At 36.8% G+C, this 20533-nt stretch overlaps 1 protein-coding gene across 2 annotated transcripts; it reads right to left on the minus strand.

Moving 5' to 3' along the window:
- Positions 1-2090: 2090 nt before the first annotated feature.
- LOC140463065 (protein-L-isoaspartate O-methyltransferase domain-containing protein 2-like) lies at positions 2091-18947 on the minus strand. 2 transcript variants are annotated; one of them, XM_072556723.1, is made up of 6 exons: positions 18841-18947; positions 14521-14839; positions 13134-13236; positions 11766-11937; positions 9758-9881; positions 2091-3140 (listed from the first exon to the last, which is right to left on the minus strand). In XM_072556723.1, the coding sequence occupies exons 2-6, from the start codon at positions 14825-14827 to the stop codon at positions 2758-2760; spliced, it is 1089 nt and encodes a 362-aa protein (XP_072412824.1). In that variant the 5' UTR covers positions 14828-14839; positions 18841-18947; the 3' UTR covers positions 2091-2757. The 2 variants fall into 2 exon arrangements, with proteins under 2 accessions (XP_072412824.1, XP_072412825.1); XM_072556724.1 differs by having other exon boundaries at positions 14521-14836; positions 18841-18931.
- Positions 18948-20533: the final 1586 nt, after the last annotated feature.

The raw sequence follows: 20533 nt of genomic DNA on the forward strand, positions 1-20533 counted from the left end.
GTCACAGGTGGATAGGGTGGTGAAGAAGAGTCGATATGTGTGGCGCTGGAAAAGCACAGCACATCAGGCAGCATCTGAGAAGCAGGAGATTTGGATACTGCCTAACATGCTGTGCTGTTCCAATGCCACATTTTTCAACTCTGACTCTCCAGCATCTGCAGCCTTGTCTTTCTTCCAGGGTGGTGAAGAAGGCATTTGGCATGCTTGGCTTCATCAGTCAGAGCACTGAGTATAGCAGCTGGGATGTCATGTTTCTGCTACTGCATTGGTCAGTCTACATTTGGAGTACTGCATAGAATATTGGTTGCCCTACATTGGGAAGGATGTTATTAAACTGGAAAGGGTGCAAAAAAGATTTACAAAGATGTTACTGAGACTGAAGGGTTTGAGTGAAGAGAGGCTGGACAGGCTTGGAACTTTTTTTCCTGGAGGCTGAAGGATGACCTTATAGAGGTTCGTAAAGTAATGAGGGGCATAGATTAGGTGAATGGCTAAAGACTTTTTCCCCAAAATAGTGCAATCCAAACCTATAGGGCATAGGTTTAAGGTGAGAGGGCAAAGATTTAAAAGGGTTCTGAGAGGCACTTTTTCACACAGAGGGTGGGGTGTATATAAAACAAATTGCTCGAGGAAGTGGTAGATGAAAGTACAATTACAACATTTAAACAACATTTGAACAGGTACATGGGTATGTAAGATTTAAAGGAATATGGACCAGATGCAGTAAACTGGACTCATTCAGGAAATGTGGTCAGTATGGGTGAGTTGAGCCAAAGGTTCTGTTCCGTGCTGAATGACTCTAACTTTATGAACACTGTGGGTTCTTGTGCCATACTGGTAATGTCCCTACCATTCACCTAAATTTTATGCAGTATTGACACAAATAATTAGCATCATCCATATTTTAGCAGAAAGTGATTTCCTTTGTTTGAGAATTTTATAAGCCCAACTCCTGTAAATGTGATCATTTTTACATGGAATTTTATGTTAAATCACTCTGTTGCAACAAAACAAAGTGTTAATTCTGCTTGCTCTCTGCAGTTGCTGCCAGACATGTTGAGTTTTTCCAGCAATTTCTGTCTTTGTTTCTCATTTCCAGAGTCTGTAGATCTTTTGGTTTTTTCATCAGTTTGGTCAATTGTTGCTGCACTCTTTCTATGCCTCTAATATTTTTCCTACAGTGGAAACCCAGAACTTAAGCAATTGTCTAACTGTATTCCTGGCCTAGAACTTCTGTTCAATCATAACGATGACAGAAGTTCAGCATTGCACAACTTCCACATACAAGGATGTATAACTGATTTGGAGCAAATTTCTAGGCTTAGGAAATTTGATTAATTTTAGTTTTGGCCTCTGAAGTAGTATTGTAGGATGTATGTTAACTGTGTACTCATACTGTGGCAGACTTTTGACAAGCTGCAACTGTGTTGCCAATATGAAATAAACATTTGTCTTACATTAAACCTCTTTTTTTTTGCTATGGCAAGTAATTCTGCAGGTCATGGAAGGCACTTCTTGCACAAACCATAGAAATTGCATTTTAATTCTTCACATATTATGGTCCCTCAAAGTGGATCAATTGATTGGACTTCAAGGGTCACTGGACTCAAACCATTAACTCTGCTTCTCTCTCTACATATGCTACCAGACCTCTGAGTTTTTACAGCACTTTGTTTGTATGACAGGAATCTGTCTCAGTTCCTACACAAATTTCTGCAGTAGCTTTGATCAAAAAAGAACAAAAAAAAAATCAGCAAAGATGGAGCAAAATAAACTCTAAAGTAGACATCTCCAAACATTCTCACTTCTGAGTTACTTCAGTAATAAAACTGCATATAAAGCATAAATCAATGTTCCTCCTAACTTACATGTACATGTCAAGTAGTGAAGACCAATAGGTGCAATTTGATCTGTAACTTTATCAATGGGGCAACAGAACTAAGAAGCATTTCCAAACAGCCATAAGAACCAGGACATATTAGGAGTGTGAATGTAAAAGACATGGTGTAAATAACTTGCAAATGTTCATAATAAAATTGCACACTCCTGGTTCTAAGTGTGCACTTTGGAAGTTTTAATGAGACAAAGGCTTGTCTTTGTATCAATCTTTATTGTTTTATTTATTGCAGAGAAATGTCTGAACAAGTACTTGCTTACATCTGTTCATCTACTAAGCAATCTGCAAAAATATGAAAATATCAGAGCAGTAACTAATGTTATTTTCAAAAACTTTTAAATTAAGAAGCTAATCTGAAAAGATTCTCTAAAGTTACATCTTAACAATTGCTTTACAAAAAAAACAATTTTGGCATATAACGCACAGAGTTGTGCTTAAAATTTACCATCTTTAAACTAAACAGTATTAAATATTGAACTAAGTTATTACAAATTACAATATTTCATTATACGGACGAGATACAAGCCACTGAAAACAGTTTTACAGGGATAATGATTTTACATTTTTCTAATCATCTCGTATATTGTTTCTTAAAGAAGTGCTTGCCATAAATGATGCAGTAATGTACAGCATAGCCAAGCATAAAGTTTCGAAAATTCTTTACAGGGATAATGCCAGAGCATTTTTAAAATGGGAGAAACTAGACTAGTTAGTAATAAACTATTAAAAGTAAATTGCTAATCAACCAAGTCTGAAAAAGTGCTCACTTTTTTTCATTGCAGTATATGTCCCCCTATGTTCTTCAAACTTTAGCTTATGTGCAATATATTACAGTTATTACTAGCAGTCATTTGCAAGACTTATTTATCTCTGTAATACAGTAGGTACAATTTTAATGGCTCAGGTAAAGGCAAACTGAGAATTTTTTCTCGAAGCAGATTTAATGGAGGATCAGGTTTAAATTCGTTGTACTCCTTTTCATCATCATCTCTCCTAACATCTTCCATGTCCTCACCATTATTATTGTTGTTATCAAAAGGATTTGAAATTCGACTTGCAAAAACCTGCTTGTCAACAAGGACAATTGCATCCATCCGCCGCCTTCGAATCCGTCTCCTTTTAAATCTGGAAACAGCCTTTGGAGGAACACCACCATTTGACTTGTCCTGATTTATTGTATTTTTAAGAGTCCGCCGAATGCAGATCCGAGTTAAGTCTTGGAGAGTTCCAATGCTAACTGAAGCTGTGGAACCACAAATTTACAAGTAATGCACAAGACTATTTTTTACACAATGTAAACTAGTATACAGCAAGAACTTTACAAATGTTGCATTAGTATATTTAATTCACAGAATTTTTTACCAAACAATAATAATAACGATAGATAACATGACGGGATTAGAGAGGAAATTAACAATTTATCTACTCGATGTCAAGAATTAACATTGCATTGATGAAATGCGCAAGAAGCCAGAAATTGAGCTTTAAACTAAGATAGCTCTGAGCTTTTTTTTGAGGCAGAAGCAAACGTTTTTAAAAATCCAGAATCTAATAATGATGCTCAAAATGGAGGAGCTTCAATGAAGTGAGTCAAGGAAAACTATTTCCTCTGTTAACAACTCATTGGCAACTCAGTGAATGTAAGGTTGAAGACTAGCACAACAATGGAGCAAATTCAGAAAATTATTTTTCAACAGATAATCATCAGGATAAGGAAATTCTCTACCAGAAAAGAGTTATCATTTAGTTTTATAACAGAAATGGATAAATATTTGAAATAGAAAAAGTTAAAGGAGTATTAAGTAAATTGAATGTTAATGGATCTAAGTTTTGCTTTTCAGAGAACCATATGACCTCCTGTGAACTAATCCATAATGTTATTCTCTGTAACACAAATATAGGAAATATATTCTTTAAAAGTAGAAGCTCAAGACTGGTTAGATAAGAACTGCAAATAGCCACAAAGGATTCTAAATAACAAGTGGAGAAACAAAGGAATGAGACAAGAAGAAATTGCAGGCTAATGATGCATAAAAGGCACGTTCCTCAATTCAGCACTCTGAAAAGCAATTTCTTAGAGTCATGGAGATGTATAGCATGGAAACAGACCCTTCGGTCCAACTTGTCCATGCCAACCAGATATCCCAACCCAATCTAGTCCCATCTGCCAGCACCCGGCCCATATCCCTCCAAACCCTTCCTATTCATATACCCATCCAGATGTCTTTTAAATGTTGCAATTGTACCAGCCTCCACCACTTCCTCTGGCAGCTGATTCCATACACGTACCAACCTCTGTCTGAAAAAGTTGCCCCTTAGGTCTCTTTTATAACTTTCCCCTCTTACCCTAAACCTATGCCCTCTAGTTCTGGACTCCCCCACCCCAGGGAAAAGACTTTGTCTATTTATTCTATCCATGCCCCTGATGAGTTTATAAACCTCTATAAGGTCATCCCTCAGTGTCCGACACTCAAGGGAAAACAGCCCCAGTATATTCAATCTCTCCCTTTAGCTCAAATTCTCTAACCCTGGCAACATCTTTGTAAATCTTTTTTGAACCTTTTCAAGTTTCACAACATCCTTCCAATAGGAAGGAGAACAGAATTGCACACAATTTTCCAAAAGTGGCCTAATCAATGTCCTGTACAGCCGCAACATGACCTCCCAACTCCTGTACTCAATACTCTGACCAATAAAGGAAAGCATACCAAACGTCTTTTTCACTATCTATCTATCTATCTGCGACTCTACTTTCAAGTAGCTATGAACCTGCACTCCAAGGTCTCTTTGTTCAGCAACACTCCCTAGGACCTTACCATTAAGTGTATAAGTCCTGCTAAGAATTGCTTTCCCAAAATGCAGCACCTCACATTTACCCAAACTAAACTCCATCTGCCACTCCTCACCCCATTGGCCCATCTGATCAAGATTCCATTTTAATCTGAGGTAACCTTCTTCGCTGTCCACTACACCTCCAATTTTGGTGTCTTCTGCAAACTTACTAGCTATACCTCGTACGCTCACATCCATTTATATAAATGACGAAAAGTAGTGGATCCAGCACCGATCTTGTGGCACTCCACTGGTCACAGGCCTCCAGTCTGAAAAACAACTCTCCACCACCACCCTCTGTCTTCCACCTGAGTCAGTTCTGTATCCAAATGGCTAGTTCTCCCTGGATTCCATGAGATCCAACCTTGCTAACCAGTTTCCCATGAGGAACCTTGTCGAAAGCCTTACTGAAGTCCATACAGAACACGTCCACCACTCTGTCCTCATCAATCCTCTAAGTTATTTCTTCAAAATACTCAATCAAGTTTGTGAGACATGATTTCCCGCACATTAAAAAATCATGTTGATAATCCCTAATCAGTCCTTGCCTTTCCAAATACATGTACATAATATCCCTCGGGATTCACTCCAACAACTTGCCCACCACCGACGTCAGGCTCATTGGTCTATAGTTTTCTGGTGTGTCCTTACCACCTTTCTTAAATAGTGACACTACGTAAGCCAACCTCCAGTCTTCTGGCACCTCATCTGTAGCTATCTCAGCAAGGGGCCCAGCAATCACTTCCCTAGCTTCCCACAGAGTTCTAGGGTACACCTGATCAGGTCCTGGGGATTTATCCGCTCACATCCAGCACTTCCTCCTCTGTAATATGGACATTTTTCAAGATGTCACCATCTATTTCCCTACATTCTATATCTTCAATGTCCTTTTCCACAGTAAACACTGATGCAAAATACTCATTTAGTGTCTCCTCCATCTCCTGTGGCTCCACACAAAGGCCGCCTTGCTGATCTTTGAGGGGCCCTATTCTCTTCCTAGATACCCTTTTGTCCTTAAATGTATTTGTAAATCCCTTTGGATTCTCCTAGACTCGATTTGGCAAAGATATCTCATGTCCTCTTTTTGCCCTCCTGATTTCCCTCTTCAGTATACTCCTACTGCCTTTACACTCTTCTAAGGATTCACTTGGTCTAGCTTGTCTATACCTGACATATGCTTCCTTATTTTTCTGAAGCAAACCCTCAATTTCTTTTGTCATCCAGCATTCCCAACACCTACCACCCTTTCCTTTCACCCTAACAAGAGTATACGGACTCTGGAATGTCATTATCTAATTTCTGAAGGCTTCCCATTTTCCAGCCGTCCCTTTATCTGGGAACATCTGCCCCCAATCAGCTTTTGAAAGTTCTTGCCTAATACGGTCAAAATTAGCCTTCCTCCAATTTTAGATCTGGTCTATCCTTTTCTATCACTATTTTAAAACGAATAGACTTATGGACATTGGCCCCAAAATGCCCCCCCAATGACACCTCAGTAACTTCCCATGCCTTATTTCCCAAGAGTAGGTCAGGTTTTGCACTGTCTCTAGTAGGTACATCCACATAAAATCCCCTACCATAACCACCCTATTATTCTTACAGATAACTAAGATCTCCTTACAAACTTGTTTCTCAATTTCCCGCTGACTATTAGGGTGTCTATAATACAATCCCAATAAGATGACCATCCCTTTCTTATTTCTCAGTTCCACCCAAATAACTTCCCTGGACGTGTTTCCGGGAATATCCTCCCTCAGTACAGCTGTAATGCTATCCCTTATCAAAAACGCTACTCCTCCTCCTTTCTTGCCTCCCTTTTTGCCCTCCCTGTAGCATTTGTATCCTGGGACATTGAGTTCTCAATAATTGAAAAATAGCTTTTTTTCACCCTTTGGTTCGAAAACCCTTTTCAGATCACAAAGAAAAATACAATAATCTGATTATTTCGCCACTGAATGCTATTGTAGGCATGTTTTTTAAAATCTTTCTTTTGATGAATCCTTGACTCATCTATCGCTCTGGCCCTTGCTCATAGGTTCCCACTTCCAGTCCCCCTCCTTTTCACAACTCCTCAAATTTAACTTTTTTGTTGTTATGTTTAAAATCACTTCAAATAGCCTAATTTATCCCAAATTCTGCTGTTCTTCAGCCCGAAGTCCTGCAAAGGTCAAATCTTCTGAATATTGCTTCCTAAGCACCAATACTTTGCCTTCTTCTTAAGAATGTTAATAAAATCCAAATTTTAAACTCTCGTTTTGATTACTTCTCCTTCTTTGACTTATTGTCCTTTCTGTACAGCGCTTTCGAACTTATTTACATGAAGGGGTGCTATATAAATGTTGTGTCACTGCAGCAACACAAAGCCATCAGACGAGCCCAGGTATAACAACTTTCTGGATAATAGCAGTTTCTTGTCTCTCTTGCTCACCAACTGATAAACACTGAACTGTGGGATATTGTGGGAAATGGAGGGTTAAATCTACAGTGCTTAAATTTAGATGACAACATTTAAAGAAACAACTGCTATGAAAATTTCTGACTGATACTGATAAACATTTTTAAACTAAATATGTCAAAATTATACTATTTCTTTTAGGTTTGACATTTACTGCTGGATTTCAAATTAATGACACTTATGTGGACTCTCAACCCTTTCTATCCGCTTATCTGAACTTGTGCAGATCTTGTGGCTTCCACAAGTAGCTCGAAGAATCTTCTATTGACGCTGGAAACATGGAGGCATGACAGCAGTTTCGACAGGTCACCTCACCTGATTCTATTGGAGGAACACCTGATTTCTGCTTGATGGTATCTCAGAAAATTGCTACCAAGGTCTGAAACCTGGGAGTGATTTAACCAAGGCCTCTACTTCTCTCAACTCCAGTGTCCTGTTTAATAAAAAGCAAGCACTTAAAGTTTTTTTTTCTCCATTACATTTCTTTTAGAAAATTCTCATTCCCTGGTAGATTAATGACTAAAGGTAATGCTTCATGAAGTACTAAGTTACTGAGACCAGAAATCCCAATTTGATTCTAAGAGTGTTGACCTTGAACATTCATATCAATCATTATAATTCAGTTTTGCACCTCTAGGCCAATGAAAAAGGGTGTCAAGCCAGGACTGTGCCCCACTGTGACACTTTTCAAGGCAAAATTCACAAAATACTGCAGACTTTAAGAAATACACAGCAGGTCGAGCAGCATCTAAAAAATTATTGCTTTGGTAACATTTGCTCATGTTCTCAAAATCAAACTCCAACAAATCTCTACCTATTCAGGAGAGGACAAAGGATGAAACATTAATTTTTTTTCTTTCTATACAACAAAAATTGTCCGCTCATTCCTGAATGTTGGATCTTAAATCTATTGAGGCAAGCTTCTGCACAAACCAGGCATCCTACAGGACAGCCATTCAAATATCAATTATTCATGTACCAGCCAGTGTTGACAGACTATTAAAAGGGAATATCCATGAATAAGTTATAAAAATCACAGCTAATCCTGACTTTCTTATTACTTGATTCCCACAAATGTGCACTCATATCAGAAGTTTCCGAGCAGTGATCAGAGCTAGAATTCTGATGGATTAGTTCCTTCCAGTGTGGAAACTACTTGTGTATTTAACCAGCTAAGATCCTTTAACTCAATACACATCAAGAAACGATACTTGGGAATTTCTGCTCTGCTGTCTTACTACTTCAAATGGATGAAAGTTACAGAAGCCAATTTCTTCTGTCCTTAAACTATGACTCTGCCATCACTGGTGGCTACAGGATGCACTTTGCAAGATTTTGTAATTAGACACTTAAAGGGGGCCATGGCTTACAATCGCACAAATACATTTAATACATTTGATTGAAATCTGTCAATGCTGAAGTTTTAATTAATTTAAAGTAAAACTGTAATTAACATAGTGGAGAAAATAATTTCAAAACAACTGGTTCAATATTCACACATTAGCATTCCATGACATAATCTCAGGACCTTTTATCTCATTTCATAATATCTTACAGAGGCACAAATAGCATCTATCTTTAAGGGCTGAAGATTTTGAAGAATACCAGGTTATAAAACAATGTCAAGAAAAAGAGGAATAGTTGAAATATGAAGCTTATTTCATAAAAGGAAAACTTGGTAACTCAGAAGAAAGATAATCTTTCTCACTCCATATCTTTTATTTTGCAAGTTTATACAAACCATAAACATGTTCATAAATCAGACAATTTTAATGAGTGTAATAAAACAAAGAACTGTGGATGCTGAACATCTGAAACAAAAAAAAAGGAATTGTTGCTTTTCTGATAAAGAATCACAGATGCTGTGAGACCTGCTGAGTTTCACCAGCAATTTCTGTTTTCATAACTTATGTCCTAGTCTTGCAATTAATGCAGTAAAACCAAGAAGAAAAAGTATAAATAAATACAAGTTACATTTTAAAACAAATTTAGAAGAAAGAAAAAAACCTAAAAGGACTAATGATCAATCAGGAGCTATATGTAGCAGTACCAAAAATATAGTTCCATTGTTTGAAAGGAATTATGTCACCATGATAAACTTGATTACTGTACTTTAAGCTATGGCTAATATAATAAATTCTCTATAAAGTTTAATCTCACTACTGTTGCTGTAAAACTCCAAGTATTTTCCAACTATATAGGCACTGAAGAGTCAGTATATTCCCGAGTTAATCAGAAATGAAAAGGTCTTGCAAGCCCACAAAAATATACACATATAAGATATGCATGTAATCAGCAAGTCTCAAACGTAGAAAAATATTATGTATTAACAGATTTGCGATTCATTATGATGCAAAGACTCTGATACATGAGCACCAAAATTATGTAAATATTTGTTTATATGCACAGTTTACCAAGGTCACAAAATAGATTTATAAAAATACTAGTTATTCACCATTATATGCTTATAGATAAGCAATTGGAAAGATTAGTGAACACACTCATTTGGTAAAAATTTAATTTTTATTAAGTACATTAAGCTCTGTTAAACTAATTATACTCATAAAACTTACGTAATTGGACTGTTCGTACTTTTCCAGCATCTGAGCTGCAGGGTTGGATTAAAGGAGCAAAGGAGACAGCCAAGATTTTTTCAGTTTCCCAAGTATTCAATCCTGTACGCGTTATTTTAGTTAGCTGCATAAAATAGTTCAGAGAAACAATAAATTACAAGCAGAAATAACAATCACCAAGAAGAGATTTTTTTGAAAAAAATGTGCCAAATCCGCATGGTTAAAAAGAAAAATCTATAGATACACTGTTGCTAACTTTAACTAAAGGATTGAACACCTCGGTAACTGTAGGTCACACGCTGGGAGGTAAAACGCAATGCTGGGAACAACTTTCAAAAAAACTGCAACACTGATATACAGTATTTGACTGGGGGCACCAAACTAGAAACTTGACTAATACAAAATATTTAGAATATGTACATCAACAAGAATACAATGCAACAAACTCAGCACAACTATGTGGCAACTAGATAGTTGTAATGTTATGTAGTGCAATAGACACAGTCAAAAAGATACAGCATCTGAAACAAATACTTCAAAACCAAAAAAAACTTTTTAAGTTCAATTATGTGACTACACAGACAGAAGCAGCAGGCAATTTTCATCCAGCAAGATGTCACACAAAAAATGAACACAGTAATAAACACTAATAACTGAGGATGCTGGGATTCTGAAACAAAAACAGAGTGCTGGAGAAACACAACAGGGCTGGTAGCAACTGTTTAGAGAAAAATAGTTAACATTTCGAGTCCAATAACACTTCAGTACTAGTTCTTCTGCTTTTGGTGATAATCCCTGTAAAAATCAGTCGTGAGAGATTAGAGTTATCCAACATATTCTACAGATCATTTTTAACAATGTTTTGTCCCATGTTCGCTGGACTACTACTTCAGTAAACATGTTGCACTCACCCAAATTCCAGGAAAGAAAACACTGGCCAACTGGTTCATGTCAACTCAGTTTCATTATAATTATTATTTTACCACAGAGAACACTTCACTGAAGTAAATCATTTATTTCAGTAGAAGTTCGTTTGACATAGATTTCTATGTTGTTAGCATATCAAAACTCAAAGCTCATGTCACTTGATCACTATTTCTTGATTACTCCTAGGAATAATTTTACAAAGTCAGGATACTTGTGTGCACTGGAAAATACAATTACATACCTCTAAAAAAGGATAGATTGGGAAGCTGTTAGGTGGGAATACGATCAAAAGAAAAGGAAGTGGACCTCACGAGCAAGATGAAGTTAGAAAACAAACGAGGGAGATTCGAAAGAAACAAGAGAACACGACAAGTTCAAGACTAGGGAAAGAAGAAGCTTTAGGGAAGTTTGGTTTGGTGGAGCAGGAGTGTAGCAAGTCCACAAAACTTTATTCAGAAAGGAGGTGATGAGCTCCTCCATATTCTTCTGAAGATGAAGATAAAGGGAACAAGAGTGGAGTTTAAGAATATGGTTTAGAGCGAAGAAAACAAGCCAGAGCTCTCACTGAAATCCAGGATCACGGAAAGTACTAAGAAGTTTTGGGAAAGGATAAAGTCTGAGAGTGCTTGTTACTGTCCAGTTAGATCTGAATGCTTAAACCAGTTGTATGTCAGATACTTTCAAATCTTCATTCCTTGAACTTGTATGTTAAAATGGGCCTTATCAAAGGAGCAATCTGATGGGACAAAATAAGGGCAAAATGAAGGAGTGACTGACATTGACAGTTGTAAAGTATTGTGAAGAATGGAGGGCCAAAAATTTTAGCAAATTGGGAGTTTCAAAGTGTAGTTGTTAAGGGGGATTGTAAATTGAAGGGCAAGAAATGTTTTTCTCCAGGAGTGATTGCTTAAGGGAATGGGATTGTAAGAATGGGATGTAAGTGTGAGGATAAAATGGAGTCCCTAGCCTTGTTCATGATCAATTTGAAGGGTGTAGACCATATGCAAGATGACATGATTGAACACGATCATTTTTACTGCAAAAGCATAACATTACATTCATATTTCTGCTTTAAGCTTACCTTCTCTTCCAATGGCATGACAAGGATTCCACCAACTTTAATCAAGTTTCTCATATACTCTTCATGATCTTTCTGAACTCCTGCCCCACAGTAGACTCGATCATACTGATGACTATCTGAAGCAATTTCTAAACAGTTTCCCACTACAAAGGATGGCTCGCAGAATTCAAACCTAAAATTTATGACATCACATCAGATGTGTGAACTTCATTTGACACTACAATAAATGAATATTCCTTAGATTGATGAGATAAACTCATGTGTCATGTGTTGCAACTTCTTTTTATTCATGCACAACTCATTTACACAAGTTCAACTACACAAGGGTCAAAAGGATACAAAAGTAAGAAGACTATAAATGGGCAGTATGAACGCAGGAGACACAAGTCACTTATAAAAGTTAAAGGGAGTGGTCAGAAGCAGAACAAACAAAATTCAGTTAAAATAAATGAAAAGAGGATCACTTTAGAAAAAGAGCATAGAATAAGATGAAACCTGAAACAGTAGCGTTTTGAAACAAACAGATCATGAGGTACACAGATCTTTAATGCAGGATCCTGGATGAAAGTGATAAACAGGATTTCACGTATTATTATTTAAGACAGTCAATGTAAATATGATGGAAGATACATAAACAAATTGGTTTTCCTACTAGCAACATTTTAAATTAGGACACAATTTTATTGGTGCATTTCCCTTTGTAAGATGATTTGTACTTCGATAGTCTACAAGGAGTTTTTAAATTTCAATCTAGGAATACTAATGCAGGGATAATTATATCTATACATAACGTGAAATACCGTACTATGGATAACAGATGCAGATTTGCTAGTTCTCTGGATGACCATCACAAAATTAAATTGATTTGTTTGTAAAATGCTGCACTGAAAAGTCAATAATTTATGGATGAATTATAAAAACAAGGTAGCAAATTTCCAATGGCCACCAAGAACCTTTATGACTATTTCTGTAAAAACAGAACTCGCTACTCCAAAGACTGCAATAGTTCAGAAAGCACCCCACTACCACCTTCTCAAGGGCAAATAAGGATAGGTATTCATTAGCCAGTAATGCCAACATGCCAAGAACAAATGAAAAAAAATTACACCAAGTGCACAGACCAGATACAAGAAGTTGGCAGGAGGACATGGATGAGTATGTTTTCTAATTGCTACATTGTTTCAAACATTATATATAAGTTCAATATGGTGTGGAGCAGCCAGTTTCTAACCAATATTTGTGAAATTAATTGCTTCACGTCAAACAACTTTAGGTTGCTATTATGTTGCCTGGATTGGAAAACATCATGCTTTCATCCTCAGCATCCACTCAATTACAAATCTTTAGCTCAAGATCTGGAGTACTCACTTATCAAAACTGTCACTTGTCTTGATGAAGTTCTCAAGTTTTTGGTTTGCATACTCCACAACATCAACATGTAGCTCTATTCCATGATTTACACCAAAAGGGCCTGCAAGCAGAAACTTAACAGTTAATGATAGTAATAGGCCAGCAGAGGGAATCTAATTTACACTTAAATTTAATAGAGTTTATTTGTTAAAAAAGCAGTTATTAGCATTCCTCCGAATGCCATGCTGGCTTTAAAAATGCATTTCATTCCAAGATACAGGTCACATTCAAATAGGTATATTAATTTGGAAAATTAGCTCGAAAATACATTGCACACATGAATTATATTAATCAAATGATTTCTGTGATAAACTTTACAATAAAGAAATAATATCACTTAAAGCACAATTGCAACATTCCTGCATACCAGACATGATACAATCATTTTGACATTCAGCAGTCAATGATGTTAACATTTTGTGATTTAATCCATTATTATGGATTGTATTAATTACAATTAATATGGATTGTATTTTTGTTAGATGTTAAAACAAAAATCCAAGGGGCACAAGGAAATCAATAAAAATTATCATACAATACAGATATGATGTCTAAGTAGTGGCTCTAAGCAAGTTCATTTAAACATTACTGTCTTGCCTCAAGCGTCTTGCATTACACAGGACCAACAGTCCTAAATTTAGCAGTACAAAAATTAAAATTCACCACATACTTTAGGGCAAAAGCAACAATAATAATTTACATTTGCAGAGCATCATTAACATAGCAAAGGTTCAAGGCATTTCAAGGAACGTTACCAAACAAAATCTGACTTAGCCACATAAGGAGATAACATGCTGGATGACCAAAAGATTAATCAAAGAGGTTAGTTAAACAGGGTATTAAAAGAAGATTTCACGGATAAATCTAGAAGGTGGATTCCAATGTTTAGAGCAGAGGTAGCTGAAGGCACAGCTGCTAACATTGGAAGGATTATGGTGAGTGAAATAAAAGTGGCAAATTTGGAGAAACACAGAGACATTAGAATGTTGTAGGGCTGGTGGAGGTAATACAGCTAGAGAGTGGCTGTTGCCATGGAGACATTTAAAATCAAAAGGAGGATAATATTAAAATCAAGGTATTGCTGGACGAACACAAAGGTGATGGATGAATAAAACTTGATGTAAGTTAGCATCGTTGCAGAGCTCTGAATGAACTTGAGTTTATGTTGGCTGTAAAAGCAGATACAGTAATGATGGTATCTATAAACTGTCCATTTGTTCCCCTTATGTGTATCAGATTACCATAACCGACAGTATGTTTTTTTAAAATACTACACATAGCTTTCAAGAGATGTCACTGTACTTCATGGAATCTTAAGTCAATTTCACGTTATTTATCAGCTCACCTAAAATTAAGCCAACCATCGTACTCAAATAGCCAGTGCCACTTCCAAGGTTCAAGAAGGACAATCCAGGCTGTAGGTCCAGTGCTTCCATTACCTCAGAATAAATGCAGGGTGCGGACAAATGGATGTTACCATTTTTCCACGCCAAGTCTTTATAGGCATTATCTTTGTAAATTTCCAAGTAATAATCAGCACGATCTATGGCTCGGAAAGCTTGCTCTACCACTTCTGTTCGGATGTAATGTGCTTCTTTTAGATTGTCAATTAAATCATCATTGTCTTCACCAGCACTCACAGCACCTCCCATCTTTTTGAACTGCTGGAATTATACATTAAAGTTAAAACAAATTAGATAATCCATAAGGCAAAGGAACAGCATCTCATTGTTGTTTGATAGGACATCACACGGACATTGTGCATTGCATTTCCAAAAGCATTAACCTTTACATAAATAAAACAAAATTCAAATTAACATTTGCTAATCCAGTCTTCAGGTCCCACCAAATTGTAGAAAGTTATATTTGTATGAATTAAAATCTCTGCACATTCTTTTTCTGAGAAGTATATGTGGATGTTTCTGTAACACATGAAAAATTCTAATTTGTACTCTTGTAAAGCAACATGGTGGCAAGCAGGTGAAAATCCTTAGCTACAGTAAATTATCTACTATGCTAATTTAAAATTCATATTATCAAATTTTCCAGTTTATAATGATCCCTTCATTGCAGCTTTTATACATGATTCTTGTGAGACTGATTTCACTACATTATGTTCATCATACAGTTGACTGCCAACAAATTGAAATGTAGCGCCACTGCATGGCTTAAAAATGCTGACATAAGTGGAAACCTATTGGAGTGTTAAGAAATATCCCAGAATGTTTGCTTTTGTCCATTAAAAAAAACACATATTTTGGACAGAAAAACAGAAATTGTTGGAAAAGCTCAGCATCTGTGGAGACAGATCAGGGTTAATGTTTCAGTTCGAAAGACCCTTTCTCAGAACTGATGGTAGCTAGAAAAATATGTTTATATGTTTGGGTACTGAAGTTTTAAAATTACTTAATGAACATGTGAACAGGTTTTTAAAAAAGTATTAGCAAGTAATTTTGAAATACAAACTTTTCCCTAACTACTTAACGTTCATAAAATACAGGCAGTGATAGCTGTAAAAACAGACTGATAACCTACAATGTAGTATTTAATCAGCTGTCAGCATCAGAAAACCATTTCTATGGACTCAGAATTCCATCATTCATTGCATTACCTAATTCCTATAGTTATTAGTGTGGTAACTTTGTTTTACTGTAGCTTTTAATTTTAACCACAGAATCTGCATTAACCTCAATAGGCAAGTATCATTCTTTCAGTTTAATAAATTATGTCCCTGGTCTATTATATTTGATTTGATGTTTTGACTGGTACTTACAGAAGCAGATAAGTTACCTCAAAGTATAATTTCTGCTGCCTTGATAACCTAACAAACAAGAGCACTACTTAATCCAGTAACACTGCATGAAAAAAATTCAGAGGATCTTGGGTTCAGTCCTACTATAGACAGAGTCAGCCAGCTTTAGAAAATGAGAGATAATTTGCTTGGAACTGTAGCTCTTACCCCAACTGGACATTTGTGTGAGGGTTCAGCAGGATTAGGCTAATCTATGATCCCTTTCACAGGCAAATGACTACCAATACTGGCTGCTTCAGTTCATATTTGAATGTGCTTGTGAGACAATACCAACAATGAGTTCCCTTCAAGAGACAGGAGGGAAAAATTAAAAACAGAAGTTCTTTGTTGCCTAAAAATAGACATTCAAAGGCTAAAACACTCCTTTTGTAACATTTGTTTAGATTGTTTCTAGTCAGTCATATCAGGCTAGCCATAGATGACAAGATGCAACCTCAGCGATCTTCCTTCCTCCACTTCTTGTACACTCTGTTCACTGTGACTCTTCCATTCAAGGTCAGGTTCTTGTCACATGCATTCTCACCATATTTATTGTAGCTCCTTTCCAACTGAAAATCAGTCCATCACTTTCCAGACATGTCAATTGTTTTGGCCATATGACACAGTGCCTATCTAAGCTTACTCATTAGAATAGGTCTGTTCACTTCATCACGCCACTTCACTTGGATATCCTGCCTACTTTCCTACATTTTCTTTCCGTACCAGCAACCTGTCTCATCTGTCATATTGTTGTGAGAATAACATACGCATATTGCATTAATTTTAGTTAATTTATGCAGTATTTCTGCATTATTTGTTATAATTATTTTAAGACAACTCATTCACACAGGAGCTTGTTTATTGTTACGGTTGAATTACTGGATATAAAAATAAAATTACAGCATTTTTGAAGAAAAAAATCAATTAGGTGGCTTTTAACAACAGGATAACCCAAGATAACTCAAACTAGTGGATGGTCTCTTTACACACAACTCAAATATTTATACCTACTTTCATTTGTGCCTGCCAAAACATGACATAAAACTGCCGAGACAATCTGCAAAGTAGTTGGGACTTGGGAACAAATAGTAAAGAATCACATCAGGGCTATGACAAAAAAGATTATGCGGTTATATTCAGCAGGTAGGGAGAATTGCCAAACTTTTAGGAGCTTTCAAATCAGTTGGAAGCAAATATTTGAAACTTAATGATCGGATAATTCTTTTATTAAGATGATTTAAATGCTTGCTAATGTTGCACATTTTAATTGGTTTTGTAATTTACAAGATTATTTATTATCGAAGTAGAAAACAATTCATGTCTCTCCCTCCCTCTTCCCTCACCATCACGTCTCAACATCATTATGTACCTGAAACTTAAGTAAGTGAGAATGCTCCAAACCTCTGCTAGCGTATTTCTCTAAATGGCTGCTGGAGGATACATAAGATTGGCTCAATCACAATTTATTTACCTGCACAAAGGCCATCAAACATCCATTTGTGTTTGCATTTTCACATTTATTAAGATGTGAATTAAGATCAGATACACTCAACAATGCGCTAAGTGTCCAAAAGCTAATGATCTCTCCTATCACAATGAAACATTGAGTACATAAACAAGTTCCACTGTGACTAGCAGGAAAGGTCATTCAGAGAAAGCTTTTATCAGTTAACTGACAAACAATTTAGTCACCAACACAAAGTATTTAAACAACTCTACTCTTCTGAAATTACTAAATGTCTTTCAGTTACACGTTTCAAAATCTTGCCTTTCTCAAACAAAAACAGCATTATAACAGTTGAACAGTATATTATGTGAAAACAAACAGGCTTGAATTCTGTTGATTCCATTTTGCCTAGGTTTGCAACTATGTACTAGAATGTACATTGCAGCAACTTTAAAACCACTCTGACCTCGACATGTCTAAGCCTCAACATAGTGGTTTACTTTCACCATATAATGCTTTATACAAATAAATACTTGGACCAGAATAATGTTCAGTATTAGTATTAAAGAATAAAAACTTCATGTCAACTGTTAAAACCATACAACTGGAATTCTAAGTTTAATACATGAGTCGCTATAAAACTATTCATTCTTTTAGAACTGTTGGTTTCTTTCTCTTACCCTTTCTTGAACGATAAGACTATATATGAAAATTACAAGTGCCAAGTTCAAACATCTGACATTACACAACATAAGGACGTACAGGAGTTGAATAGATTTTGCAGTCCATTCAATCAGTCCCTAAACAGTACTTTGAACCATTCATGTTCTCAAATGGTTATCTCCTTTAAGGTCACATAAAACCAGTGACTGGCTCACCCCACATTCAGTACCACGTAGGAGAAATGGCTAAAGCTAAATTAACCACGCACTTTCCTTCTTCTGAACTTGACTCCATGGTCTAAAATTTGTTGCAATCTCAAATATATTACTGACGTCAACTTAACCATTCCTTTAAGAATTCTTAAGGGAACCAACACCAAGCAGATCAACTTTTCCACATAGCTCAGATGCCTACAAGTGCACAATGGGTGTAAGAAACCCCTTCTGGTCTCCCTCCAATCAGGAGGGGATTTGGCCTTTTGCTGTTTGACACAGTTTGTTGATGATTTTAACCCCATGGTCATTGTCAACATGATGGAAGTTGTTGTTGCGGGGACTAGCCGCTATTCTCTGTCTGGCCTGTCGGTGGCGCTGTGCCTCGCTTGTCTCGAGCCAGTCGCTACAACCGGGGCCGCCGCCGCCGCCGCCGCCGCCGCAACGACAATTCCCCGGGAGCCGTTAGTCGTTTAAATTTTTTAATCTCAATTTACTCTTCGTGTCGCATCGCGTTTGCTGAGCGGAAGACAAGCACAGGCTCACGCTTACCGAGTCGCGCTGTGTGTCTGGCCTCTTTTTTTTGTCAAACTACCGTTCAGCACTCAGTCCCACTTCACCATGTAAACACTGAGCGGTGACGACGGCGGATGTGCGTCAGACACATGCAAATCAGATGCAAATGTGCACCGCCTGTGCCCCACGGCCACGAGGAGGCGAACTGGAGGAGAAATGACCTGAAGTGTCCCAAAAACTCCAAAAGAACTGCAGATGCTGGAAATCAGAATTTGCTGGGGATACTCAGCAGGTTTGGCAGCATCTATTCATACAAAGCAAAGTTAACGTTTCGGGTCTAGTACCCTTCTGAGGAGCTTTTCCATTCTGAAGTGCCCCAAAACTTTCCAACCCAGCAAAGATGTCAGATATTGAAAACAATTTCACTTGGAGGATTATTTCAGTACCATAACTATTTCCCATTTTATTTTAAAAAAAAATATTTAATGCTATTAAAATAGAAAGGATAAGGGACTTTGGGGCTTTTACTAACGTTTGTGAATGGTGTTCTGAAATTCCGAAGGCTCTTTAATAATTGAACAAAGGGTATTGATTAACTACTTTTCGAGTTTTTAAAATTTTGATTATAACGGTGCTGGTTATGTCATCTAATAACCTGACTTTACGAGCTTATGTCATTGATATGTTTTCTATAAATCAGAAAGTTAAGAACGAAAGTAAAAACCCAGATTGTGAATCTACCAAGACAGTAAAGGGGATATAAATTTACTGTAGTTTTATGTACTGATGACCGTTCAAGTCGCAATGGAGCAGATATTGTCGGGCACAAGCTTCAAATTACATTTCTGGGAAGTGTTCCCACTGATCCTTTGTTGCTTTTCTTGCTGCTTTCACAGCTTGTGTACATTCTGGCACAAATCCTTCACAGCTTTTCTTATTTCAGTGCACCTTTGTCTTATATCAAGTGTCAGGGATTTCCTGAAGAGCCAATAACCATACTGCACTTCAAGTGAATCCGCAGGGTGTCCCTATTATTCATCCTGTTTTATTCTTCTATCTCCCTGTCCACCAGAAACCAACTGATTTGGCACTTTCACATCCAAATCTGCCTGAAATGCCAGTGCTGTGTGTATATTCTGGTACCACATTACTGGTGATCTTGTCCTGCCTCTTAACACAAAGGAAGGTAAGAAGGAGGCTCATGAAAACTTCCTGGCTGTGAATGCCTTGTGAAAAGTGCCTATGTAAGTTAGGGTAACTGACTAATAAACCTTGAGTTCAATGTCAACTTTGCTACCATGTTCTTTCCAAACATGTCTGTACAATCTTCCTACTGCTATTTTGGTTGCTTGTATATTAGAAATCACTTTATTATTGATTCTATTATCAGTAGCTAGTCCACTTCAAAGATCAGTGAACTTCTTTATAACATACTATTTAAGTTCAGCAATAGAGACTAATGATTTAACAAAAGGCTTACCAGAAGGTGTTTAACAGGTTACTTTAGTCTTCTTTAAACTAATGATAGGCCATTACATGTTCGTGGAAGTGCAAATGTATCCATCATCAATTAAAGGTCCTTTTTATATATGTCACAAGGATCAGTCATATGCATAAAATCTGATGTTAAATTGCACTAAAGATGTCTATATATGAGTATATGGGGCTGAATTCAATGGAATATTGGTTGTGTCAATTTTGGGGAGTTTTTCTTTGTTAGTTCTAGTGA

Source organism: Chiloscyllium punctatum, chromosome 37 (assembly GCF_047496795.1).
Source record: "Chiloscyllium punctatum isolate Juve2018m chromosome 37, sChiPun1.3, whole genome shotgun sequence".
NCBI classification, from domain to species: Eukaryota; Metazoa; Chordata; class Chondrichthyes; order Orectolobiformes; family Hemiscylliidae; genus Chiloscyllium; species Chiloscyllium punctatum.